General features: G+C 47.9%; 2 protein-coding genes across 2 annotated transcripts; one reads left to right on the top strand and one right to left on the bottom strand.

Moving 5' to 3' along the window:
* Positions 1–7,379: 7,379 nt before the first annotated feature.
* Positions 7,380–8,940, top strand: LOC118086967 (retinal homeobox protein Rx1). The gene is made up of 2 exons (XM_035119090.2): positions 7,380–7,625; positions 8,497–8,940. The coding sequence occupies exons 1-2, from the start codon at positions 7,383–7,385 to the stop codon at positions 8,938–8,940; spliced, it is 687 nt and encodes a 228-aa protein (XP_034974981.1). The 5' UTR covers positions 7,380–7,382.
* A 4,731-nt stretch (positions 8,941–13,671) lies between these two features.
* On the bottom strand, positions 13,672–26,697 carry LOC118087518 (receptor expression-enhancing protein 6). Its single transcript, XM_035120240.3, has 5 exons — positions 26,517–26,697; positions 20,245–20,338; positions 19,199–19,337; positions 18,222–18,390; positions 13,672–15,550 (listed from the first exon to the last, which is right to left on the bottom strand). Exons 1-5 carry the CDS (start codon positions 26,629–26,631, stop codon positions 15,507–15,509), a joined length of 561 nt encoding a protein of 186 aa, XP_034976131.1. The 5' UTR covers positions 26,632–26,697; the 3' UTR covers positions 13,672–15,506.
* Positions 26,698–27,754: the final 1,057 nt, after the last annotated feature.

The following is a 27,754-nucleotide window of genomic DNA, read 5'->3' as shown; positions in this document are numbered from 1 at the left end:
CATTTCCAATCTGCAAGGGTCCAGTGACATCTGCAAGACTAAATAAAGAATCTCCTTGGGGCTTTAGGCGAGGTGGGCTCCGTGACAGTTAAGGCGACCACTGAGCATCTTGGCTGCCAAGCGAGAAGATTGCGAGCGAGTTAGCCGCTTGTTTGGCTTCCTGAAGGGGACCGTCAAAGTTAAATACTTCTGAGCAAATCCAAGTAGGGCCAGGAGCAGGTAATGGAGCCTTCTTAACCATCTTTATTTTGTCTTGTTTCCTTTCGATATTATTATATCCATCGCTTGTTAATGTTGCTGCCCTTGGGGATTTTGCCGAAGATTCATACCAAATCCTGGCAGAAAATTGAGACAAGTAGATTATTTTCCTCTCCGTTCCAGAGAGTGCTAGAGGTTTGCCACGACCTCCAACCCCCTGGAACAGGGGCTGCAAATATAGAGGATAATTGCCTGTAAAAAAAAACAATTTGAAAGGGCGGAAGGAGAGCATGGCAATAAGTTGCAGAGGGGCCCAGCCTTAACCCCTCGACCCCACCTGAATAAAATTGCCACTGAAATCATGGGATCCGGACATGTGAATAATAATACAAATTAAGGTCATCAATAGGCAGTTCAAGCTGATCAGCTGAAGCAAGAATATAACACCCAGCCCTAGTTGACCTGATTTCTACATTCCAGGAAGTGTCTCTCTCTCTCTTTCCCCAATAAGGCCGACTTCATTGATTTATACAGCTGGGAACTTTTATTACTTTCCTTTCTAATATTAGACCATATTAGGAGGGCATGGGGGACCCCCCCCCAAGTATTCTGGAACTGCTCCCCCTTTGCCACAAGTGGGCCCAGCAAAATGCCCTTTCTTCCCCCACCCCGTTTCCAGTCCCTGTAACATTTCCGGAAAGCAAAAGTGTCTTTTAAGAATAAATCAACATTCGGATAGCAACTAAATCCCCAAGAGATTGTGTGTCTCTGCGATGCTTTTCCTTCCAATCTTCGAGCTTAAGAACTTAAAGCCAAAAACGGGGAAAAAAAAAAACCTGCTGTGGATAAGGTGAAGTTGATTGTTTCAAAAAGAAAAAAGATATAAGAAGGGGGAAAGACATACTGAGCCTGGCTATGACAATCAGGGAGGAAAAAGTGACTAAATAAACCGTCTATTTTTCTAACTACATAAATTTTAGCTAAGACCTTTTGTTAAGAGTTTGAAAATAAATAAATAAATAAATAAATAAATAAATAAATAAATAGGCACATCTTTTGACTAACCTCTGCCTTCTTGAGTACTGTGAAGGCCAATAGGCTGAATTGTGGAAGGAAGGGTTGGACAAAGAGAGCTGAAACTGACTCAGTTTCTTTTCCTAGGAAGTCACTTGTGGACAACTCCACACAATCTGGCCTGGGCACAAATCCTGCAGGGCAGGGGGCTGTTTGGCACAGACTGAAATGCAACAGGGTGTAAGAAGAATTTTGTTGGGGTGGGACGGAGAAGGGAAGATGCCTAAGAGACAAACTTTCTGTTGCAGTGTGAAATTTTGTACAGGGAGGGAGAAATCCATTCATTTCAGTTTCTCAGATTTTGTGTGTGTGTGTTCTCGATTGTCCACATTTCCAGGTTGTGGCTGGGCGGAGCAAATATTGAATAACGGCTGTGTTTTGTTTCAGAGAGTGTGACTTAGGCCAGTTTGCCTTTAAACATGAACCAAATTGGATTCCTTCCCCCTTCTACTTTTGTGTAGGGGATCCAGAGGTAGCTTGGCATGAGGGCAGGATCCAGAGCATCACTGAGGGTGATGGATCCAGCCCAGGGGGCAGGGAAAGGCATAGGAGACCCAACAGGGACTTCTTCTGCACAAACGACAGGGCTATACATTTATTTTTTGCAATTAAGTTTCTATCCCACCCTTCCTTCCTAACTTAAGGGGGGGGGGTAACAGTACCGTAAGTGATCAAACAGTCTTTAAGAGAATGCAGATGCAGATACAGATTGGGAAGATCTCTACTTCAAAGGCTTGTTGCAAGAGGAGGGGCCAAAAAGACACCAGAGACAGCAGCACCTTCAGGGGAAGGGAATTCCAGAGGGCTGACATTGTGCAGAAGGAAACTCCTGAAAAGGTGGCATCACCTACAGAGTTGTTGTTGTTGTTGTTTAGTCGTTTAGTCGTGTCCGACTCTTCGTGACCCCATGGACCAGAGCACGCCAGGCACTCCTGTCTTCCACTGCCTCCCGCAGTTTGGTCAAACTCATGTTCGTCGCTTCGAGAACACTGTCCAACCATCTCGTCCTCTGTCGTCCCCTTCTCCTAGTGCCCTCCATCTTTCCCAACATCAGGGTCTTTCCCAGGGAGTCTTCTCTTCTCATGCGGTGGCCAAAGTATTGGAGCCTCGGCTTCACGATCTGTCCTTCCAGTGAGCCTCCCCACTGAGTGCTCACTGAGTGCACCTACAGAGTAAATGGGACTATAGAGGGGGAGATGGCCTTTCAGCTCTCCTGATCCCACACTCTTTAGGGCCTTTTAAACCTTGAACTTAGCCCAGTAGGTCACTAAGTGGCAGCCGGTGAGAGTTACACTGATGCAAGTTGCACAGGAGAACTTCCTGTTGGGGAAGGGCCCATGCAAATTATTGGCCACCTCAATATAATCCCAGAAGGCCAAGGGGGGTGTCTCCACAAATGCTTGCGCCACAATAAGGTGTGCAAGGCCAGTTTTGCAGGGAGCAAAAATGATGGCTCAGATTCAGAAACACAAATACTCCTCCCCACTCTCCCAGCAGCATTCATTTCAGGCCACTTTAGAAAAGTTTCCTATTCCAAAAATCATTTGCTGTGCAGCTGGGACTGGGGAAAGTTTTCAGCCGGGGAACCACAATGTCATTGTAGGCAGCCTTTGGAACAGCAGGACACATGGGGATGGGGAGGGTCTCAGGTGCAAAACTGGGTGGGGGCGACAAATGTGACTCCTCTGCACAAACAGCTACACCCCAACTGCACAAAGGTTCGCACACACAAACCGATCTCCATCCAGGCCAGGAAGAGGCATCCTCAGAGTTCAAGGGCATTTCCCGTCAGGCCAAAACTCACGAGGAAGCTGCAGAGCCAGGCCAGTGAGGAGGGGGGCCCCACAGAATTATAGCGGGAAGCATTTGACCCCGGGGTCTGGGAATTCCCATCCAGATGTGGGGAGTGGGAAATTCATGTCCTAACCCACACTGTGACAGGAGAAGTCCTGTTGAAATCAATGCACCATTGAGTTGGACACAATCCTGCCCCCACTTTCTCTGTACAGTATCTCAAAACTGCAATGATTGCTACCCTCCCACAACCCTCCCTCCCTCTCTCCATTTATACCTCACTCTCCTATCACCATAATTAAGTTGGATGTGAAGGTCCTGGGGGAAAACACATAAGGGAAAGAACGAACCACAGCATCATCGTTCCACAGCACTGGGAAAAGTGAGGCTCAAAATCCTTCACAGCCGTGCCAGTGGGCAGAAACTCATTTTAAAAGGAGCATCTGAAAAGGAGAAGATATCTGGCTGGCTGGAACAGGACATCTAATTGCAAGTCCTGTTGGTGTTGCTATGGAACTGAATGCTTGCAACCCTCTCCCTAGGGGTGCAAAATACACAACAGTTTGGGGGACATTGTTACAAGGGCACAAACTGGCGGGAGAGGCTGGTCCATTAGTGTAAATGGGACTTTGCCCCGCCAACCTCGATCCACTCTCATCCATCCAGCCCCCACTTTCCTGCCTTGCAAGCCTGTCAGCTTCCTCCTGCTCCATTGGCTCAATGTCACCCTTGCAGAACTCAGAAGGAAGCAGGGGAATGGGGACTCCCTATGGGAGCTTCAATCCCTGGTAGGGCTGTGAAGGGACTTTCTTACTGCAGCCCTGCAGACTCTGCTGCCCCACAGGACCCATGGCCACTTCCTCAGTTCCTTTTTGAAACAGTTGCCTTATTCAAGGCCATGAGGTCTAGAACCTTTGCCTTTGGGGGCAGGATCATCCCTTGACTTGGTATACACCCTAGATTTTGGCCTGATTCCTGCAGTGTGTGTGTGTGTGTGTGTGGGAAGCAGTGGCACAAGACAGGTGTCTCCTCGTCCGCCTGATCCAGGGATTTAGCCAGGATCAGGGCTTGGAGTGGAGCTCGGCAGACACAGTGTTGTGCCAACTTGGAAAGCAGCAGGCAGATCAGAAGCCTCTGACCGCTTCCACCTGCTGGCATCCCCCTTGGATGGACCTGACATCTCAGGAAAAGGGACCAGGTCTGTCTTGCTCCCCTGCCTTCTTCATTTTCTTCACCGAAATATTTCAAATCTGAGGTACTAGCACCCCACCCCCTGCTTTTAAACAGCTACAATCAACTTTTGAGAATAATTAAATTGCACTAAATTGTACCTAAGGCAATGAGGTGGTCTGGGAATCTACTCCCAAATTGTTGATATTTTATTGTTGTTAATTATTATCTGCAAAGGGGGCCTTTTTTTCTTTTTCCTTAGAGAGGTAGGCAAGATGGCCCTCTCCTTAGGGGACCAAGGCATCCCTTATTGCAACCCTAAAGGAGAGATGGAAAGACATGCCAATTTAGTTTCTCATCCTTTCCAATTTTAAATTCAGCTTTCCACATTTCTGCCACAGTTTGCAAGAGAAAAAAATTAATCCTCATGAAAATTCTCTAGCATTCTAATGCAAATTTATGCTACTAATCATATTTTGGTATGCAGTTTTTACTTAACAAACACATTTTTGAAAGAAATTTATCCTAACGTAATGCATCATTGAATGTTATTTTCATATGCATATATTCAATTTTATGCACACTTTCCTCTAATATGTTCATTTTTAAAAAAGTTGGTTGGAGAACTGCATCAAAAATAGGATAAATGAAGAATGGATATGTTGCGGTTCTCATATAGCTTTGGAAATTGCAAATTTGATAGATTCCTCTTTAAATGCATCAAATGCATCCTTAGCATCAAGTCATAGGTGACATTTCTGGTTGGGGTCGGGATGCAGTAGGGAGACATTTCTCGTGGTAGAGCACATGCTTAATCTAGAGACAATTCTAAGTTTGACGCTTAGCATCTCCAGGCACAATGGGGTCCTGTCAAATCAGAGACCTGCTGCCAGAATGAGGACCAGAATCCTGTTTCATTTTTAGGCGAAGAACACTAGTTCAGTGCTAGAACACTTGCTTTCTATGCAGAATGTGGCTGTCTCTCCTTCCTTGGAGGTTTTCAAGCAGAGGTTGGATGGCCATCTGTCCTGGATGCTTTAGCTGAGATTCCTGCATTGCAGGGGGTGGAATGGATGACCCCTGGGGTCCCTTCCAGCTCTACAATTCTCTGATTCTGAAGGTCCCCAGCCTCTCCAGGTAGAGCCAGAAAAGGCCCCTCCTGTCTGAGATCCTGGAGAGGCACAGCCTGTCCACTTTGACACTACAGAGGTGAGATGGACCAATGGTCTGATTCTGTGAATGGGATAAGTTGTCTATTTTGAGGGCATTTGTGGGATCTTCTCACTTTCATCACACACGAAACCAAGAGGGACTTGCATTTTTTTGTAAGAAAAAGAATGTGTGCCCCTGTTGCCTCTGAAACATACGCTGCCCCTGAGTTGTCATAAGTAATCAAGAGTGTGTGGAATATGTGAATTGGTACAAAACAGATCATGCCTCCCATATGCTTCTGCAAGAGAGGCCCAGTTCTGAAATGCTCAGTTCAGACCCCCAACACAAGATCCCAGTTGCCAACCACCATGTATTCTTTGATCAGAGTCAGGGGAACCCTTCAGCCAATGTATTCCCAGCAGAGAGGGAAGACAAGTTATTCATCCCAGACAGCCATAGATACAGAGTGGGATCTTGAGCATCAAAGAGGGACAGCCTCCTAAAGTTTATTATTATTATTATTATTATTATTATTATTATTATTATTATTATTATTACACCAGCTCATGGAGACCCAACTTGGTGAAGGACAACATACAAATGTTTTAAACGTGAAAGAGGAACCTGCAACAAAATCTTGCAGTACAAAAAGTTCCTAGTTGGGTTCCTAGTTGGAATCTACCCACCAGTCAACATGCTGTAGCCACCAAGCCATGCTGGGGATTCTCTACCCCCATAAGTCCTCCCTGCAAAAAAAAAATTGTACTTTTTTGCAGACCTCAGGTTTAAGTTGTTTTCATTCTGACGCTTTCCATACTGCTTAATGATGACCATATCATCAAGCTCAGCAAATATAACAAAAATCATGTTTAAAACTGATTAAAAATTCACTTGCTGATAAAACATTTCTCTTGTCTGGAGGTGGCACTGTTTTGACTACATAATAATCAACATTCAGGCCTGCACATCAGATATAGAAGTATGTTTTTTTAAAAAAAAATGAGGGAAGCCTCAATCTGCCAAGATGGGAAACTTTGTCCAGGAATGATGCTACAGATGAGCAAATCAGTTAATTGCGGTTTCTCATTTTCCAATCTCAAACTCAGTTCTCCATGTTTCCACCTCAGTTTGCAAAAATATTGTTTAAAGTGAGTCTTCATGAAAATCCATCAACATTTCACAGCAAATGCATCCTAATACTGTATGCCCATTTCTGTATGCCATTTCCCCAAGCACCCACACATATTTTTGCAAAGCGATTTCTTCTGCTATAATGTGGGGTTTCATGTGTTATTTTCACTAGTTTGTGAATTTCTGAGACACACTTTTAGCTCAGTACAAACATTTTTGTACAGCTTGCTTGGCAGAATAATTGTATTGCAAAATTTGGGTAAGTGAAAAAATTCAAACGATGGCTGTGTTTTGCTTTGTGCAAAACACCAGAAAGTTCGTCGCAATGTTTAGCCTAGAACAAGGGTCAGCAAACTTTTTCAGGAGGGGGCCGGTCCACTATCACTCAGACCTTGTGGGGGGGCCGGACTATATTTTGGATAAAAATATGACCAAATTCCTATGCCCCACAAATAACCCAGAGATGCATTTTAAATAAAAGGACACATTCTACTCATGTAAAAACATGCTGATTCCTGGACCATCCGTGGGCCAGATTGAGAAGGCAATTGGGCTGCATACGGCCCCCGGGCCTTAGTTTGGGGATCCCTGGCCTAGAAACTCTTGGCTAATTGCAATCATTCATATACAAAGCAGACTAGCCCTTGGCAGGCCTTTTAAATTGCTGCACTGGCTCTGCAGCCACCACTGACCAGCGAAGGAGGAACCAAGTGACCCATTGCTCCTCTACCCATCTCCTCCCCTAATTACCTGCCAGGAATTCCTGGCCACTGCTATGTTCAATACAATACCCACTGCTCAGAACTACCCGGAGCAATCTAACTTTTCACCATTTCCATGGTCTGCACAGATCGACGGCCGAGATGTTCCTCAGCAAGTGTGAGGGGGAGCTGAGCGAGCTGCAGAAGAGCGTGGACAGTGAGGGGACCACGCCGGAGAACCTGGATGAGGAGCAGCCCAAGAAGAAGCATCGCCGGAACCGGACCACGTTCACCACCTACCAGCTGCATGAGTTGGAGAGGGCCTTTGAGAAATCTCACTACCCGGACGTCTACAGCCGCGAGGAACTGGCCATGAAAGTCAACTTGCCAGAGGTCCGGGTTCAGGTGAGCAAGAACGATGAGGAGCTCTTGGGACAAAGTGGTGGAGCAGATGGCACTGCCGACGATGGAGTCAGCCTATCTCAACCGTGGGTCTCCAGGTGTTAGGGGAACTGGGTGGTTTTAATAAGGGGGCTGGTGCTGGGCTGTTCCTCCTCCTCCTCCTCCTCCTCCTCCTCCTCCTCCTCCTCCTCCTCCTCCTCCTCTTCATTGAATTTATATACCACCCTCTACCTGGGGGTCTCAGAATGAAATCAAGATATAAAACCACAAAATACATAATAAAAATAAAAACAACAACCCAATAGCTCACCCCCCAAAAAACCCCCACTTTTTAAAAGGGCATAGGATGTAAATCAGATCAACCAAAGGCCTGGTTAAAAAGGAACATTTTTGCCTGGCACCTAAGGATGTATAGTGAACTTTCTTGGGGAGAGCATTCCACAGATGGGGAGCCACAGCAGAGAAGGCCCCATTCTCGTGTTGCCACCCTCCTGACCTCTCGAGGGTCCAAGTAGGTTCATATGGGAAGAGGCAGTCCTTGAGGTATTGTGGTCCTGAGCCGTTTAAGGCTTTATAGGTCAGAACCAGCACTTTGAATTGGGCTCAGAAACTAATTGGCAGCCAGTGCAGTTGGACCAGGATTGGCGTAAGATGCTCAAACCGTCTTGCTCCAGTGAGCAACCTGGCCGCTGAATTCTGCCCGGTGAATTTATTGCAATTATATAGTTTTTATCCATGTTTCTTTTTAATATATATATTGTTTTTCTGTAAGCTGCCTTGAGTGCCATCAGGGGGAAAGGCAGGGTGCCAATAAATATATAATAGTAATAACAGCAACAATAATGCATTGAGAAAGTGCTTCTCCTTTTCACAGGTCTGGTTCCAGAATCGGAGGGCCAAGTGGCGCCGGCAAGAGAAGATGGAGGCCAACTCCATGAAGCTCCACGATGCCCCCATGCTGTCGTTCAACAGGCCACCCATGGCACCCAACGTGGGGCCCATCGGCAACTCCCTCCCCTTGGACCCGTGGCTGACGTCGCCCATCTCCAGCGCCACGGCCGTGCACAGCATCCCGGGCTTCATGGGCCCCACGCAAGGCCTCCAGCCGGCCTACACAGGGCACTCCTTCCTCAACAGCCCGCCCGCCATGCCCCAGAGCATGCAGCCCATGGCACCCGCCGCCTACCAGTGCGCCACCACCTTTGTAGACAAGTACCCTCTGGAGGACGTGGACCAGCGGAGCTCCAGCATCGCTTCGCTGCGGATGAAGGCCAAGGAGCACATCCAGACCATTGACAAAACATGGCAGCCCATTTGAGGGCGGGGTGGTTGACCCCACCGTGCCAAACACTGGCCAGGATGGGGGACAGTGGAAGGAATCGGCACAGCGTGGTCTCTCGCCAGGTGACTCTCAGCTTCTTCCATCGTGGCCAATGACTGTGATGTGGCCTCTCAGGCACTGCAGGGGGCTTTCCGCCAGCTAACGGCGATGGTTTTGCTGTCAAAGTCGGGAGTTGCCTCAAATGAGAGAATTTAGCACCACAGATTCAAATACTGAAGTTCTTGCTCTCCCCACTTTCACTCTGAATTGTGGCTGGAGCAGTGGGATTAGGAGGAGAATTCCCCACAGGGAATCTTTTCCTTCCAGGGGATGAAGGACATCTCTCCACAGAACTTTGGCAGTTTGGGCTCTGCCATATTCCTCTTCTAGCAGATACTTGGGGGAGATTCTGAGCTGTGGATTGGACTGGTTGGATCCAGGGATTCCTGCACCCCCTGGAAAGGGGATATCAAAAAGCAAGAAAACAAAGGCTATGGTGGAGATTGCAAAAACAGGACCAGATGCCACTGGCAAGGTTGTGACATCGCACCAAGTCATTGGTCCTCATAGAGGGCAGATTCAGTCTTGGAGCAATTGATTTGTATTGATTGCAGACTATTAACCATCCCGACTGGCGCCAATCAGTCGTAAATCCCTCCAGGCCAGATGGACAGCCCCTTTGTTTCTACCCAAAAGCAGCCAGCTACTCCAAAGCAGATTGCATTCCAAAGTGGGCACACCACTTTCTGTTTACACATCCATTTTCCTCTCTCTCTCTCTCTCTTTCTCTCTGTGTTTCACTTGCCCTGCTTTTTATTGGGTAGACATTTCTCTCTGATGTTTGTCTCAGAATTGCCACATTTGGTGTGATTTCTATGCAGCAGAGTTCAGCCAACAGAATGAAGGAGGGGAAAATATTTTCTTTGATAATCTCTCACTTTCTCACTTCTTTCAATCCATCTCAGCATTGTGAGAAAGAGTGGCGTCTGCTCAGTCTGCTACTCAGACGCCTTTTGCTGGTCTCAATTCAGGACAGAGAGGTTTGTGCATGTGTTGAAACTGGCTTACTGTACAAAGGTACTGGGGCACCCGCTGTTCCACACATTTTGCCTTGCCTTCACCCACCCCTGGGACTCCCCACCCCTTGAGATTGCAGAGTATGGAGGGGAGGGCTGTCATCATCATTAGGAGTGCAATACCACTTGACCTTCCCCCTGTTATTCATCCTAATGAAAATTGCCCCTGTTCCGCCGGACCATTTGCGACTGAAGAAATGGTCTACGGCTGCAGCAAAGCATTGCGGTTGCTCCAGATGCTGGGGGACGACAAACTCAGGCCCTCCTTAACCACTGGGCATGCTGGTTGTTGCTGGGAGCTGGAAGGTTGTGGGTTCCTCACCCCTGTAAATCACCCACTTCTGCTGTTTCTCAGCCAGGGCTGCCTTCAGGGTTTGAGGAGCCCTGCTTGATCAAATCTCCTCTCCTCAATACCCAGCCGCATGGACCAGCTCCCTCCACCATCAACTGGGCGCTGGACTGGTCACCCACCTTCTGAGCGTGGCCCTTCCTGCCCCACCTTCTGCCGAGTCTCCTCTCCTTCCTCCTCCTCCCTCTCGCATCCTTTCCCCGGTCCAGCTGCCGCCGCCCCTCACCTCGTCTCCCCTTCCGCCGGGTGGGGAGGCGTCAGACCCGATTCCATATTGCACGCCTGGCTGCCCCCACAACAAAAGGCTGTGGGGAGAGGCCTGCTTCTCCCAAGCCCCACCTACCCCCACGGGCCACTCTTGTTGTCTTGCAACAGATGCGAGACTCTGGGGTGCCCCACGGCGCTCGTTAGGGGGAATCTGCTCACCCATCACTCTGCCAGAGTTTCCCAGGTGGGGCAGGAAGCACCGTCCCCTCCGCCCCAGCCGACCAGCCGGGTTGCTACTTCTCTTGCAAGAAGTGCTGGAGGGCTGGCTGGCTGGCTGAGGGCTCCCACTTGCCCAACCGCCACCATCAAAATGTGGAGGCAGGCAGGCAGGCAGGCAGCAATCCTTCTGAATGCCAGGGGCTGGGAACCTCGGGCCGAGAAAGTGCTCTTGGGCTCAGATCCTTCTGGCAGCAGGGATCCGGTTGGCAACTGTGAGAACAGGATACTGGACTGGAGGGGCCACAGGCTTCTGTTCTGAAGGCGGGGAGCAAGCTGCCCAGCTACACTGTCCCTTGTGGGTGGGTGGGATGCAGCTGCCGGCTGTGGTCTTGCCCTGGGCCCACTTGGGGCAGCCTTTGGATCTGCCTCACTTGAAGAGAGGAGCTGGATCAGGCCAAAGTCCCACCTAGACCCGTTTTGCACAGTGGCAGAACCAGGTGCCCCAATGGGAAGCAGACCAGAAAGACTGTGAGGTGGGGAACAGGCTGGGTCTGCGGCCAATGCTTAGGAATGGGGTCTGCCTGGGATCCAGGATGGCAAGGGGGGGCTATAGATGCACAACCACCTGTGAGGCTTAAAAGAGGCACAGATAAACAGGAGGCTCTCAGCTGCTCCTAGCCCTGCCAGAGGGAGACACACTTCTGAGAACCAGCTGCTGAAAACTGGGGGGTGGGGGTGGGGAGAGAGTTTTCCTGCTTACTGGTTTCCCATTGGGTCATCCGGAGTAGATGGTCCTTGTCTGAACCAGCAGTATTATTTTTATTCTTTATTGAATTCATATACTGCCCTATACCCAGGGGTTTCAGGGTGGTTCAGAGAATAAACTCAAGATATAAAACCACAAAATACCTAATAAAACTAAAAACGGCAGCCCAATAGCCCCCCCGCCCCAAAAAAACACATTTTAAAAGGGCATAGGATGTAATTTGGATCAACCAAAGGCCTGGTGAAAAAGGAATGTTTTTGCCTGGCACCTAAAAGTGTGTAATGAAGGTGCCAGGCGAACTTCCCTGGGGAAAGCATTCCACAGACGGGGAGCCACTGCAGAAAAGGCCCCGTTCTTGTGTTGCCACCCTTTGGACCTCTCAAAGAGGAGCCACACAAAGACGGGCCTCAGGAGATGATCTCAGGCAAGGCTCTTCCTATGGACTTAATCATTAAAAAAGTTCTGTGACCAACATATCTACTTGCAGTTGCCTGCCTTCCCAGTAACACCACCATGACAAAAATCATTTCCTAGCTTTCCTGAAAGGCTGGTGGTTCTCCCTGGCCTGTTAGATGACAGGACAATTAAATGGCACAGCAATTAAATGCCCTCTCCCTCCACCCTTTGCCACACCCTGTCCAGGCTGGCCAACAAGGTAGTTCTTCCCTTCACCGGTCGCTGTGGGATACGTGTTTGGGAAGAGGGGGATGCGGAAGAGACAAACACCCGCCCACCCCAGCAGCACTAATGGGGGCTGATTGCTGACAGCCAGAGTGGGCTCCTGGGTTTGGCATGAAATGGGGGTGGGAGAGCCTTTGTACATCTGGAGCCAGAGTCCAGCCTGTCAAGACCTCGTCAAAAGAGGCAGCTCCGTGGTAGCGTGTCCCTTCAACAGCTGGCCCTTCCCCAATTAACGGCACGTTAATTAGGTCACGGGCTTTGCTTGGGCAGGCTCAAACTCAGGAGTTGGGGAAGAAGCCTGCACTCCTTCAAGGCTGGAACCTCAGGCACACCTTTTCTTTTTCCAGGAGGGGGGCAGATTGAAAAAGGCTCTATAATTCAGGGCAGGGGACCATTTTGCATGCAGGAGGTCCCTGGGTCCATAGCCCAGCGTTTCCAAAAAGGGCTGGGAAAAACTAATAAATAATATTCATTCATTCATTCATTCATTCTGCACCCATCTCGCTGGGTTTCCCCAGCCACCCTGGGCGGCTCCCAACAAAATATTAAAAATAAAATCAAACATTAAAAACTTCCCAAAACAGGGCTGCCTTCAGATGTCTTCTAAAAGTCAGATAGTTGTTTATTTCCTTGACATCTGATGGGAGGGCGTTCCACAGGGCGGGCGCCACTACTGAGAAGGCCCTCTGCCTGGTTCCCTGTAACCTCGCTTCTTGCACCAGAAGGCCCTCGATGGCCGGGTTGCTGGGGGGGGGGGGGGAGGGAGAGAAGCAGCTCAGGGTCACAATGCAAGGCTCTCTGAATCTCAAAAGTTGCAATGGATGCAAGTCTTGCCCTCGCAGGCTGCATTTCAATCCCACAAGAGTTGAATGGTTCTACACACAGACACAGACACAAGCAAGCAAGATGCAACACCACTGTTCAGAACACCTCCCCACCGTGGAAATGCAGAGGTGGGTGCAGAGGTCAGCCATGAAGGCCAATGCAGAGACCCCTGGGGGCCACATTACAACTGAGGTGCCCAGCCATTGCTTCTTCCACCGCACCTGTACTCAGCCCATAGCAGCCAGAGGCCCTTCCGGAGACAGCTAAACCAGTCATTGCAGGAATCACACCTGTGTCCCGTCCCCCCAATATCCCCAGCCACATTGCAATATGCATTCAATGATTTGTAGAGAGACTTCCATAATGTCGTTTTGCTTTCTATAATCCTAAGAACATGAGTCTGACCAAACTGCGGGAGGCAGTGGAAGACAGGAGGGCCTGGCGTGCTCTGGTCCATGGGGTCACAAAGAGTCGGACTCGACAAAACGACTAAACAACAACAACAACAACAATCCTAAGAGATTTTACAGAATCGAAAAGTGTGCCAAATGACTTGGCAAGCATCCATTTCTTAAAAAATAAAAAGCAGCCAGACACAAGTGGGGGGGGGTGGACACTCGATAACTCAAATTTTATCAGCATAAAGTACAAAGTTCGCAATCTCTCAAGTTCACCACGTAGAAAATCGCCAGGAGTGTTGTGCGGTTATTTCAGGGTGATGTGTTTTCTTGGCAGATTGGGGGCTGGGACTGAAGTTCAGACCAAGAAAGGAGTCGTACCAACTTGAATGTTTCTGGGATTTGTCAGGGAGTGTTTGCCATCACTGCCCCCCCCCTCATCCCACCTACAACACATTAAGGAAGTAGCTGCTTAGGATGGTCTGGAGAACCCATTAAGCTCAGCATCAATACTGGAGGTCAAACATTGGCTTTTATTTGCAAGTCTTGGCATTTTCCCAAGCTGTATATTAAGAGGATGGAGAGGACACCAGGCCTTGCACTGCTTTTTTTAATGCATTGCAAGATGTGAGCTCAGGACACCAATGTAGAGAAACAAGTGGAGCATTTAGGATGATACAGTATAGTGGTGTGGGGGGGATCAAATCCTGATTGCTAGGTGCTTCTTCCCCACGTAGACCCAAACAAGAAGGCCAAGACCCCAAAGCTCCAGAATGAAAGAGCCCACCTTTTGTGGTTACAGGTTTTCAGGCCGTATTCGGAAGTAGGGAAGCTATTAACCAGCTGGTTCCTGGCACCTGCTCTCCCAAAGCTCAGAAGCAGCAACCTCTAAAACCGTTTTTTTGCACAGCCTGAGATCCAACCGGGGTGAGGGGGCACCCTCCTCTGGTCTCTCACCACCCCAGGAATAGCCAACCTTGTGTTGCGCCAGGCGCCATGTACTACAACACCCATCATCCTTTGCCACTGGCCATGCGGAGGGGAATTGCAGTGCCCCCACCTGGTGACCTGCAGAGGTTGCCCCGACCGCTGATCACAATGCCAGGACAGAGCCCAGAAACCCCTGCACGTCAAGATTGGGCTCAACAAACTAGCATTTTTATTCCCTGCAAACTTCTCGATTTTGGAGAGAGGAGATTCGTGGGTTAATGCTCACGGTTCCACAACCATTCAGGTTTCCTTCTTCCTCTAATCCATCAAAAGGAGAGAACATTCAAGAAGACTCACTCTAGCAAAGAAAAGGAGAGTTTAAAATATGGAGAAAGTATTCAGACTTTGCAAGCAGACCCTGTTTCATCTGCTACCCTCCCACTTCTCCTTTTTCTAAAAAAAGAAAACTTCATGATGGTTTGCAAAGAGTAAGGTGGGTTCAAAAGAATGTCCAAATATTCTGTCTCTCCAGAACCACCAAGGAGACAGTTGAGAAACACTCTCTCCTTGGAAAGATGAGCAAGTCGGCTACTGCTAAAATATGACCCTAGGATGGGGGCAGCGAGAGAAGCCCCATATATTAGCTTTACCCCTATAAAGTGCTCCAGATATACTTAGCTGGTACTTGTTCAAAGAACCCAGTTATTTGGCCCGAGGCCGTGAACTGCAATTGCCAGGGAGAATATTCAGGGATGGAAGAATCTCTCTGCTCTGGAACTGATCACACGTTGTGGGACCAAAGAAATAAGAACGTGGTTGGAGTCTCAGATGGGGATTAATCCAGGCCTCCTCTGAAGTCACAGCACCCTCTGCTGGAGTTCAGAAAGGAGACAAGGATATCTTGGGGTGCTCAGTGAACATGCAATCAAATCACATTGGTGGCATTGCCACACATTTCCAGAATTTGGCGGTGGCGAGGAGGGAGGGGAGCCAAAGGAATTATCTTATTGTAGGTGCGCAGAAAAATAAAACAAAGTCTTCCCAAAGCTTCCAGGAGTATTCCAGAATGTGGGCATCTTTTCTTTTGCTTGGAAGTTTAAAATGTCAGTTGCTCAGTCCTCTGTCCGTAGGGCTTTTCTCATGGCTTCTTTGGAGGCTGAAAATAAACCGAGAGAGAAGGGCATCTCATGAGAGCAAGACAAGAAGGGAGGGAAGAGCCTGTTCCAGCCCTTAAGCTCAGATCTCCCCATTCCAAGAACAACTTGTGGGTTCCTTTAAAACAGGCATCCCCAAACTGCGGCCCTCCAGATGTTTTGGCCTACAACTCCCATGATCCCTAGCTAACAGGACCAGTGGTCGGGGAAGATGGGAATTGTAGTCCAAAACATCTGGAGGGCCAAAGTTTGGGGATGCCTGCTTTAAAACCTTCCTTGAAAGTTCATATGCATGTTTGTAGGTAATTTTGTCCAATACATGCATTTTTGCCAACCATTCCCCCCAATGCAGTTCTAGGCATTATCATATTGGCCTGAATATAAGCCGCACTTTTTCCCAAATTCCAACCATGAAAAGTTAAAGTGCGGCTTAAATTTGCAACCTTACAAAAATGGGCTTTTACAATATCGCTGTAGGATTTTCTTCTACATTTGTCATTTACTGGCATGAGTGCCAGTGGAATTTTAAGGGAGTGGCTTATATTTGGGTATTGTCTTTTTTCCTTTTTTCCTCTTGAATCTTAATGGTGTGGCTTCTTTTGGGGTATGGCTTATATTCGGGCGATACAGTATTTTCACGTTTCGGTGCACAATTCACCCCTTAAATTATGTACCCCTTAATTTAAGAAAACCCTCTAAAGGTGTTTACATAAAAGGCTGTCTTATACAGAGTCAGCTCAGTATCGTCTGACAGCAGCTCTCCAGGAATTCAGAAAGGGCTTCTCTCCTAGCCCTCTGGATATGGCAGATGTTCTCCCTCAGAGCTACCGATATTCCCCCTAAAATATCCATTGGAATCAGAACAAGAGGTTTCACTACCAACCAAGAGTAGCCAAAGAGCTGAGATTGTCTGCAGCGGGGAGACTTAAAAATAGCCTCTTTCCCCACCAGGAAATCCCAGCCTACATCTCTTGCTGGCAGCCAAGAGCTTCGCCATCCTCTAATCCGCTTTGTGCAAAGGTAGAGAGATGGGCTAAGCCAAATCTAAACTTAGCTGGCAGCTACGGTAGGGAACCCATTTCCCTATCAATAGGTCGGGTGGTGGAATCTGGATTTATCTTTAGAGACCGTGCTTTTCATGCAGATGGTGCTGGGTTCAAGCCCTGCCTAAAACTCTGGAGAGATGCTGACAGTCCACCTAAAAATCAATGATTTTTGAAAAACAAAAAATGGATTTTTAAAATTTAAATCATTTTTTATTTAAATCATAAATCAGCTCTCACCTGTAGAGGGAAGTGAGGGACATATTATGCTCATCAAGCCTATCTGGGAGTAGGAAAACTATTGGTGACATTTATTAATAAGAAATAAAAGGGGAAATTAATTATATTGGGGTCAGAAGATTGGGAAAAGATCGCCTAATCAAAAATAGATCTGTTGGGTCTCATGCTAGAGTCTTTTATGTAACTGAGAGATGGAAAATCACAAGTCCTTTTTATTTCTCTTCTCTTCCTTGGGTGTTTTTCTTTTCTCTTTCTCTCTTTGCTTTTGTTTTTATTTACTGGTAGATTGGTTTCTCTTAATTTATTGCACTGTGGGGAAAAAGCTTTAAGAAAATCTTAATAAACAGTCATCGTCTCTTCACTGCCTTGAGCCCCTTAAAAAGCCACTTGAGATACATGGTTTCTTGAACGATGATGGCTGGTGTTATCCTTTAGGGGAGAGTGACCTACTCGTGAGTAAATACGGTGGTGGAAAGCTGCCGGGGCACAGGTGGCGGTCAGCTGTCAGCCAGAGATTGCAGAACTAAGAAGACAGAAGACAAAGGAAGAGGAAGAGAGCAGAAGAAAGAGCGAGAGATCGCAAAAGAAAAAGGAGCCCAGGCCTTCGACTGCTTGGGCACAAGAGCAGAGTAGAGTTGGGACGCACACGGCAAATTTCCAGGATGAATGCTTTTCAGAGTTTGCCTAGAACAGGGCCGGATTTAGGTTTGATGCAGCCCTCAGCTCCTGAAGGTATTAGGGCCCTTTCTATGTCCAGCTGTCTGTTGTCAACAACAAATGGTCGCTGTTTTTTGGGTTGAATATACACTAGATGGTCATTGACGGACCTCATAGGTATCTCAAGCCATTTGCACCTGTTGCCCTGCAACCAGTCCATGCAGAATGTCGGCACCCTATATATAGAAAGGAGCAAACCAGGGATAATTTAGGGAGCAGGCTAGCAGGCAGGCTGCATGAGGAGCCTAGACAACACAAAACACGGTTGCTGGATGTAGGGTTTATTTTTTTTGTTTTTTATCTTATATTTTGGAAATGTACATCCAGGTTTTTTTCCCTTTAAATTTTTTGGGGGACCCCCAAGAGAGTGGGGCCATAAGCTAGAGCTTGTTGAGCTTTTACATAAATCCAGCACTGGTCTGGACACAGACGGCAAATTTCCAGGATCATTGCTTTTCAGAGTTTGCCTAGAACAGCTTTTACCCACCTGGGAATATTTTAAACCCTTAAAGGCATGGCTGCAGCTCAGCTACCGTCATTCATCTTGCCTGTTTAAAAGGCTTTTAAGGCTGTCATTTTTTTTTAAGGGCCAAACCCTCTCTAAGCAGCTTCCGGAATTAAAACACAATGCAACCACAGATATAAAATCAATAGCCATAATGGACACAACTACCTTCCCTGGAGACGGCGGACGCGGCGTGAGCGGCTCGGCCGCCGAGGTCGCTGAGGACGCTGTCGACGGTCTGCTGGTGCTTCAGGAACCAGGGGCGGATGGCGTTGTGGTAGAGGACCTGGGAGCCATTCCACGAGACGGGAGCCATGCACCACAGCAGGAAGAGACACTGTGGGGCAGGAGAAAATAGGGCAGGTCACATCAGCAAGCAGGGCGCTGCAACAAGGAGTCGCAGCGCATCACCACCAGCCACAGGCGTGCACTTCGAGGGCTCCAGCCACATATACACTTTCCCAGGAGACTCCATTTCCATTCCCACTGCTTTACCTGAGAACGTGGGCATCTGAGATGATATTATTATTATTATTATTATTATTATTATTATTATTATTACCCTGCCCATCTGGCCAAGCCTCCCCAGCCACTCTGGGAAGCTTCCAACAGGATATTGAAAACACAATAAAACATCAAACATTAAAAATTTCCCTAAACCAGGCTGCCTTCAGATAAGTGTGTGTGTGTGTGTGTGTGTGTGTGTGGCCCACCCTTAAACAGCTCACAATTGCACCTGTGTTAGAAAACCAAATGGCACTTTAAAACTTTTTTGTTATTTGCTACCTGACTGCAAAAAACCAACAACCCTCAAAGCAGTTTCCAAAAGATAAATAAGGAAAACCTGTGATTTTACAGCTGTAATTTCCCCCCAATTTATCTTTCTGCAAACTGCTTTGAGGGTTTTTGTTTTGTCAAGTAGCAGATAATAAATCTTATGATAAATAATTGCTCTTCAATTTTTGACATTTAAGTGGTTTGTGTGCCTATGTTTGTACTGTATCTGTGTTTGTATCTCTATCCTGCTGTTCTTTAAAAAATAAATGAAATCAAAGTGATGTGCAATAACCATATATATTTGATTTATTTTTATTTTTTTAAAGAACAGCAGGATACAGATACTTTTTAAAAATGAATGACATTACCTTGCCGGCATAATAAAAGGGAAACCAGTAAAGGAAGGAGTCCGAGAAAAACTCTGCCACGCTGAAGAGTCCGTAGACGACCCAGTAAGTCAGCCATGTCGTGTCGTCCTCCTTTGTGGAGCTCTCAATGGCTTTGATGCTGAAAAGAACGGCAAGGCTGTGAGAATGTCCCTCATTTATGCAGCACTTGGGGGACTTTGTAGGAAGTTGTCCTCAACCCCCCATCCCTTCCTGTCCCAGCCACGTTCACCCGCAAGATGCCTGTCGCGAGCCATCCCAGAGCGCCAAGGGGGACGGAGGGCTGGGCCACTGGGCCAAGGGGAGCAGTTCAGAGCTGGAAGGGCCCTCGAGAGATGGCTTCATTCTAATCTTCTGCAAACTAAACACCCCCAGCTCTTCCAACTGCAGGTTAGGTTTCTGAGCCCTGCTCACCCTCTCCTATTTGGCAATGCCCACCTGCAATGGTGGAGCCCAGATGCAGCATAGATTAGAACACAATTAATCATCCTGGCAATCTGGACTCTCTGCTTCAATTAATTCATCTCTAGCAAGTGAGCCAAGCTGCATGTTGCCATCTCAGCCCTCCTCTGCACTATACTTCTAAAGCACCATCCCACATCAACAGTCATGGCTTCCCCAAAATAATTCCGAGAACTGGACCTTGTTAAGGATGCTGAGAGTTGTTTGGAGACCCCCTACTGCACCTACAACTGGGAAGAGGGATAATAACTCTGGGAATTGTAGCTCCGTGAGAGAAGTAAGTGTCTCCTAGCAACTCTCAGCCCCCTTCAGCGACAGACAGCTCCTAGGATTTTCAGGGTGGCCGCGACTGTTGAGGTGGTCTGGGACTGCTTTGGATGTCAGGTGCAGGGGGGCCTCACTCTGCACCTTGATACTGGTTTCTGCTTTTGGGCAGCAGTTCTGTAGAACAGCTTCAGTGCCAGCCAGCAAAATACGGCCAGAGAGGGAGGGAGGGAGGGAGGGAGGGAGGGAGGGAGGGAGGGAGAAGGGAAGACGAGAGTCTGGCTCTCAAGACAACTACTTACGAGACATAAGCAGGATAGACAAAGCCAATGAGATTGCAAAGCAACGAGGCGCCATAGCCAAACATCAGGTAGAGTCCCAGAAGCGCAATTGCACCTAAATGGAGCAAAGCCACACTCAGAGCCTGGAAAGTTCATTTTACAAAAGGAATTCGTTCTACTCCAATATTTCCCAGAAAGGAATTAATTACCCTTCATGCTTGCCTCTTTACAAAAGCATTTTGTATTATGTTCAGTCAAAGTTTGCCCAAATGATCCTTGGCAAGGGCTGTCCCTTGCCTGAAACCCTGATGAGTTGCTGCCGGCCCGTGTAGACAGTGCTGAGCTAGATGGACCCAGGACCTGCTGACTGAGTTCAAGTCCTCTTCCAATGGTTGAGCAGGCAGGAAATGATGCACAGCAGAGAATGTGCTGTCGTTCTGCTATATGGTTTATTTACACACATATACAACCTGAGCCTAATTAACCCAAGAGGGTCTTGCTTTTTCCACAGGCTCCAAACAGACACCATGCTCCCCCCCTCCCCTCTCTAAGCACTGGCTTTATCTTCCAACTAACTCCTATTTGCCACCTCCCACCAAGTTCCTTGGATCTTTGCTTCCTTAATGGCTCATCTTTTAACACTCGTTGATTCCAGGAGAGTAGACATGTCTAGTACACAACTTAACACACACAGGTCTGGCCCCAGTTTTAAAACCACAGGCCAATTAATTCTCATCATGCTGGTTCCAGGACTCTAGAAGTGTCCGACACCCACAACAGTCTAATCTGCCCTTTATTCACAGTTATGAGGATAATAATCTTTATTAATAATCAGGGAAGAACCACAGCTTGGTGACAGAGCGGCTGCCTTGGGCACAGACAGTCCCGGGTTCCGTTCCCAGCACCTCAAGGTCCAGGTGGGAGCTCCTGCCTCTGTCTCTTTCAAAAAAGGGAAGGAGCTTAATCAACATGGTATGTTGATTATCATAATGTTCAGTGAAGGCCAGGAATTCCCCTGCTGCGAACTTTTTCACTGGCTGACTCCATGTTTCTGTTTAGATCACCCCCTTTCCCCTAACCGTGAGGACTGGGGTCTTTCTTCCTCAGCTGGAGGCTCAGGACAGGTGAGGCTCACCTGGTCATCAGGACCAGATGCTGCAATCAGCAGGCAAGGAATAAAAAGGCCTCGGTCTGCTCAACGGCTCCTGTTGATGGATCTTGACTTCGATGCTCCAGAATATCTATGGGGCTCAGCTCTGGGTTTGTCTCTGGGTTGCATTTCCTGACTGCTGGACTTTGGTTATGTGGATTGACCCTCAGGCGGTGTTTCCTGACTGCTGCCCTTTGGACTTGACATACAGTATGTGCCAGCAGGACCTGGTGCCAGGTAAGCTGGGGATTCAGAACTGCTTTGCTGTGTGCCTGTTTAAAACTTTGCCGGGGGCTCTCTCCCGCTGGAGAGGGGACAACGGCCCATGTTTTGAATGCAGGCGTCCTGCTGTTTCTTTTGATAACTAACCCACACATGGGTTATGGATCTTATTTCGCCTACAAAAATTGCACCTCCTGTTTGGCCTCCTCCTGCCTCTGGCCCCACCCAGGCCCCTTGACATGTGGCCCCAGGAACAAAACATGGCTCCTGAGCTGAAAATGGGTCACCCCAACCTGGGCCAGCCAGAGATGTTTTGCCTCGTGAGGCTGAAGCCCAGCAGGCAGTGACTCTGCCACCCCATCACAGCCGTGCCCAGTCTGCCACCCGAGGCAACTGCTTTACTGTGCCTCGTGAGAGGGCCAGCTCGGACCTCAACACTAGTTATCTCCCGCTTGGACTACCAAAGCCCTTATACAGTATCCAGCAAACCTTTCTCTCCAGAGTGGTGCATGCTCTGGTTTTCTCCTGCTTGAACTACTGCAATGTGTTCTCTGTGGGGCTCCCTCTGAAGGTGACCCAGAAACTGAAACTAATCCATAATGTGGCAGCTAGACTGGGGACTGGGAGTAGCCGCCGAGACAATGTAACCCCAGTCCTGAAAGACCTCCATTGGCTCCCAGGATGTTTCGAAGCACAATTCAAAGTCTTGGTGCTGACCTTGAAAGCCCTAAATGGCCCAGTAGACCTGAATGAGTGTCTCCACCCTGGACCGGGGTCCATCTCCTGAGGGCCTTCTGGCGGTTCCCTCCCCGAGATAAGTGAGGTTACAGGGAACCAGGCAGAGGGCCTTCTCGGTGGTGGCGCCCGCCCTGTGGAACGCCCTCCCAGCAGATGTCAAGGAAATGAACCCTGACTTTTAGAAGACATCTGAAGGCAGCCCTGTTTAGGGAAGTTTTTAATGTTTGATGTTTTATTGTGTTAATATTCTGTTGGGAGCCACCCAGAGTGGCTGGGGAGGCCCGGTCAGATAGATGAGGTATAAGTAATAAATTGTTGTTGTTGTTGTTTTGTTATTATTATTATTATTATTATCATTTATTATGAGCTAGAGGGACCAACGGCCTGAGCTAGTGGCCAGCCTTCCCATTCATAGCAAATCTTGTGGACTGGAACCTTCCTGCAGCTTTGGGGAGAAAGGCCCACACAGCTCAGGGAAGGAGCACAGGCTCTGTAGAATCGTGGATTCACAGACTTGGAAGGGACCCCCAACGTCATCTAGTCCAGCCCCTTGCAATGCAGGAATTGCAGCTAAAGCATCCATGACGGATTCTGAGATTTGTCATCCCCACAAGGCTGGGAGGAAATGGTTAGACAGCCTGCTGCTGTCTAACTCTGTACAAGGGAGGCTTCTAAGTTGGCAAGAATGACTAATATTAATAATAAGCCAACCATAAAACCATTTTTAGAAAGTAAACAATGAAGCTAAATAGAAGAGCAAATAAAAGCCATTCCATTTGTAGTGACAAGGAGCTTAAAGCATTTTAAACAACAACAACAAAAAAACAAGGCTTCACCCTAAAGCCAGCGACTCTCCATGGCAGAAGAACAGCCAGGAACAGGCAACTGAAATGCTGAGAATTTTTTTGTTCCTTTCACTTGCTTAGAATGTATGGGGGGAAAAGAGAATGCAATAAAATAAAGGGGGGCACACTTGGCACACCACCCCCAGGGCTACATTTACAGCACACACACCCCATTCCTCTAAAGAACGGTAGGAACTGTAGTTTATCCCTCAGAAAACTACAATTCTCAACATGCTTTTTTTCTCTTTCTGCTGGAGGAAATGTGCTTTAGATGTATAGTATGTGTTTGTGTGCAGCCATAATCCACCTGGCAAGGCTGTTTCCAAACCTGAGCCAGAACAGGCCACTTTCCTCCCACACTCGCAATGGCTGTAGGGTTTCGTAAATTCTCAATTTACGAAACGGCCCTGCACAAACCACCGCCATTGCAACAGGACTCTGCTCCGTGACAAACCTGATATTCCAGTTTAAGATTCTCCCATTCCCCCTAGCTGGGGGCAAAGAACCTCTTCTGTTCCTCAGTCGTGTGCGGCAAGAACCGTTTGGGTATCTTAGCAGAGCTTGGTCAGTTTCGCACGGGGGGCTTGTGATTTTCCTTGTGCTAACCTGGAGCTCGGAAAAGCCCCCCCCCCCAAGAACCAGGGGGTGGCATTACTGGGTAGAGCAGTGGGCTACCTGACCCCTGGATCAGAACCCCTGACGGAGCAAGTGGATCACTGGGGGGGGGTGCTGGATCCAGCTCTGTGGCTAAAGGCACCTGTGTCCTCGGGGACTAAAAGAAAGATAATGTATTTTTGGAAAGCGTCATACAGATTATGCATGCACTAATTTGGACAGACTTCTTGGGCCAGTTTTAACGAGCGATGGTGGGTGTCCGTTTAGTGTGATGTGTCAGAAAAGGGACAGAGATGCAAAACAGTCACACCCCCTTGGCATGCATTGTACATGAAAAGGGCCATTTTTAAGGGTTTCTCTAGGAAAGGGAAGATTGCAAGATGCTCTCGTAAAGGGATGTGGGAATTTCAATGTGACTTAATGCCTCATCTGCACGATATATGTTTAAAGCAGTAGCATTTCCCAAATGATTCTGGGAACTATAGTTCCTTTAAGAGTCCTGAGTTGTCAGGAGACCCTTATTCTCCCAGCAGAGTTAGAATTCCCAGAGTTGTTTAACAATCAAGCCCTCTTTCTGGGGGAAATAAAGATATTCTTGGGAAGGGAATACAGAGGTCACCTAACAACTCTCAGTAGGTCACGGGCAGAGAAAGATCTCCCAAGATTTCTCCCACTGCATCACATGCTAAGGAGATTAACTTTGGCACATGAAAGGAGCGAAAAGTCGGCTCTTGCCAATTTCAGGAGGATGGAGGGACTGCAAAACATCCCACAATGTCCCCATACCTGGAAGCAACACCTGAACCTCTGTGCTGAAAATCTTTCTGTCGTAATTTGCAATTAGTTTCTTATCGTCTCCCGTTATTAAAGGTTAGAGCCAAGACTCCACCCGTCAGCTTATTCCCATGCATGCAATACTAACCTTGTGTAATTAATTACTGAATTTGGGAGGTCCAAGGGGACCCCAGTTTAACCCATCTGTTAAAGAGCCACCTGCAGAAAAGGGGGAGGAATGTGGAATACAGTCGTGGCAAAGGAAGGGCGAGGAGGCACAGAAGCAGAGCAGCCTTCTCCGAGGGCTTAAACGTTTATTATTATAATATATTTCATTGCTTTATTGCCAGCCCTTTGCCCTACAGTCCTAGTGTGGGTGCAGAGACCAGGGTGTTGTGCTAGGACCTGGGAGACGGGTTCAAATCCCCACTCAGCCACCATGTTCACTGGCTGACCTTGGGCCAGTCACTCCCTACTCAGAGTAGACCTACTGAGATGCAACGGCACGGCCCACGATCCTCGGCCCGCAATCCTCTACGGCCATTCACAAAACAGTCACACAGACACCCCAACACTGGCATGTTTAACGGGGTTTGCATGATTTTATTTTAAAATGCTCTGTCCCTGTTCAATATCCAACTTGAACCTCTAGACAAATTGCAGTTGAGGAATTTTCAGGGTACAGAAACTACATGCTTTCGGGGGGGGGCTATGATAATAATAATAATAATAATTTTATTATTTACACCCTGCCCATCTGGCTGGGTTTCCTGACCACTCACCTAGGAGACAAATGTTTGGAAAGTAATGAACTTTAACAACAATGTCAGGGATTTTTTTTAAAAAAAGGGGGGGATATGTACTAAAAGACAACAAGTTAAACAGTATTTGATGGACAATTGTAAACAATTAACAATAGCAGGGTTGATTTAAAAAGACTTGTAATGTTAATGAATACTACTTTTTTATACTTATTTAAAATATGGGACAATTGTAATAAGTGAAACGTAAATTAGAAGAGGTACAAATGCGATGATACAGAAATGAATGACGAAAACCATGAAGTGGGAGGGAGGGAAGTCGATTAGCTCCTATGAACATAAGAATTATGATAACAAATAAGGATGTACTTAAATACTAAACTACAATTAAACTACTTAAACTTAAACTACAATTAATCCAGAATGCGGCAGCTAGAGTGGTGACTGGGAGCAGCCGACAAGACCACATAACACCGTTCTTGAAAGATCTACATTGGCTCCTAGTACGTTTCCGAGCATAATTCAAAGTGTTGGTGCTGACCTTTAAAGCCCTAAACGGCCTCGGTCCAGGATACCTGAAGGAGCGTCTCCACCTCCATCATTCTGCCCGGACACTGAGGTCCAGCACCGAGGGCCTTCTGGCAGTTCCCTCATTGCGAGAAGCCAAGTTGCAGGGAACTAGGCAGAGGGCCTTCTCGGTGGTGGCACCCGCCCTGTGGAACGCCCTCTCACCAGAGGTCAAAAAGGAAAACAACTACCAGACTTTTAGAGGACATCTGAAGGCAGCCCTGTTTAGGGAAGCTTTTAATCTTTAAGAAATTAGTATATTTTAATATTTCTGTTGGAAGCCGCCCAGAGTGGCTGGGGAAACCCAGCCAGATGGGCGGGGTATAAATAATAAATTTTATTATTATTATTATTATTATTATTATTATTATTATTATTACTATAAAATGGAAATTTAATAATAATAAAAAGACAAGTGAAACAAGCCTGCCTTCTGATGGGGTCCCTCCCAGGCCCATATCAAAGGGGTGCTTCTGAGCATGAACAGAGTCCTCCCCCCCCCCCACGGAGGGATTAGGAGGGCTTGGCGAGCCTTGAGCCTCTTAGGGAATTAGGCACGGCTGCTCCCCCCCCGGGGTTGGCTAGCCTAGGGGAAGTCTCCCCTCGGGAGCAAAGACTCACCTGCGGCCAGGTAGTCCCTCTTGACGCCCGTCTGCGCCTCCAGGCGGCCCAGCAGGTCGCCCACGAAGCCCGGCCGGTGCAGGAAGGCCTGGAAGCGGAGCTGCGCGGAGCCCATGATCGCGGAGAGAGAGAAGCGCACCTTTGCGCGCCGGAGACGCGGCTGCCGGGGGGGCGTGTCCAGGCGGGTGGCAGGGAGGGGGCGGAGCTGGGGCGCACGGCTGGGCCAATGGAGGGCGAGGGTGGGGCCGACAGGTGGGAGGAGGTGCGCAGGTGCGCAAAGGGGGGCCAAGCGAGCGCGCCTCTGAGAAAGTGCAGAGAGCCGGGCCGGCTCTCCAGAAGCAGGACGCTTTCTTCTTCTAGGGTGTTTTTTTTGTGTACAGTATAATCATAATATAATAAAATAATCTGGGCGGCCCCATCTGTTGAGGTTCCTCTCTAACATTCAGGTTTTGTTTTGTTTTTTGCGTTTTTATGTATCTTTAATCCTCCATCGTAATTAAACCATCTTCGGTTTGATTTTATTCCAGTGGTGGGCGTTGGATGGATCTAAACGTATAAAGACAGTATTTTGGCTTTAAAAGTCGACTTTTTTTTTAAAAAAAAAGAAGTTTACGCATGGTGTTTTTGTTTTAAAAATGAATTGATTTTAGAAACAAATCCCTTTTTTGCATGGTATTTTTGTTTTTGTCTTTTAAAATGAATTGATTTTAATTGTGTCCCCCCCCCAAAAAAAACCCATTTTTGCGTTTTTTTCTTCTGCAACCCCTGCCGAAAGCGGGGGGAGGGGAGGGGGTCTGGGTTACTTGGACCCAACTTTGGACCCCTCCTGCTTTCTGCTGCTTTTCGCGCCGAGGCTCCACCCTGGGGCGGGTTGCTTGAGAGGACGGAAGGCAAGGCTCCTGAGCAGGTGCAGAGTTCGCTTCTCTATGCCAAAGTTCCCTCTCCAAGCGAGGATGGCCTGGAACGCAGCACCACCTGGTGGTGTTAAAATGCAGCGCACCTTGATGCGAACTTCTCCGTCAGGGATAAAGCACTCCAGCCTTAATTGAAAAGGGAAAAAGAAAATACATTTGCCCCCGAGCGTGGGGGACAAGTCCTGCAAGGATGCGCAGAAATGGTTGGCATCGTTCCAGAGGGATGCACGGGCTGCCACTGTTTGCAGAAGCGCAGGGGGGCTGGCTCAGGTGGGCCTTTCCACCCCAAAAGGTCACATTGCACCATCAATATTTTTTTTGGAG

This window comes from Zootoca vivipara, chromosome 6 (assembly GCF_965207765.1).
Source record: "Zootoca vivipara chromosome 6, rZooViv2.hap1.1, whole genome shotgun sequence".
Lineage (NCBI taxonomy): Eukaryota > Metazoa > Chordata > Lepidosauria > Squamata > Lacertidae > Zootoca > Zootoca vivipara.
Note: the sequence above shows the minus strand (reverse complement) of the source record. Positions and strands in the feature narration are given on the sequence as shown.

Coding starts and splice junctions, on each gene's coding strand:
- LOC118086967 (XM_035119090.2), top strand. CDS start 7,383: ATGTTCCTCAGCAAGTGTGAGGGGGAGCTGAGCGAGCTGCAGAAGAGC. Junction 7,626..8,496: donor TGCCAGAGGTCCGGGTTCAG/GTGAGCAAGAAC, acceptor TCCTTTTCACAG/GTCTGGTTCCAGAATCGGAG.
- LOC118087518 (XM_035120240.3), bottom strand. CDS start 26,631: ATGGGCTCCGCGCAGCTCCGCTTCCAGGCCTTCCTGCACCGGCCGGGC. Junction 19,338..20,244: donor GTCTATCCTGCTTATGTCTC/GTAAGTAGTTGT, acceptor CGTTCTTTTCAG/CATCAAAGCCATTGAGAGCT. Junction 18,391..19,198: donor CCTTTTATTATGCCGGCAAG/GTAATGTCATTC, acceptor CCTGCCCCACAG/TGTCTCTTCCTGCTGTGGTG.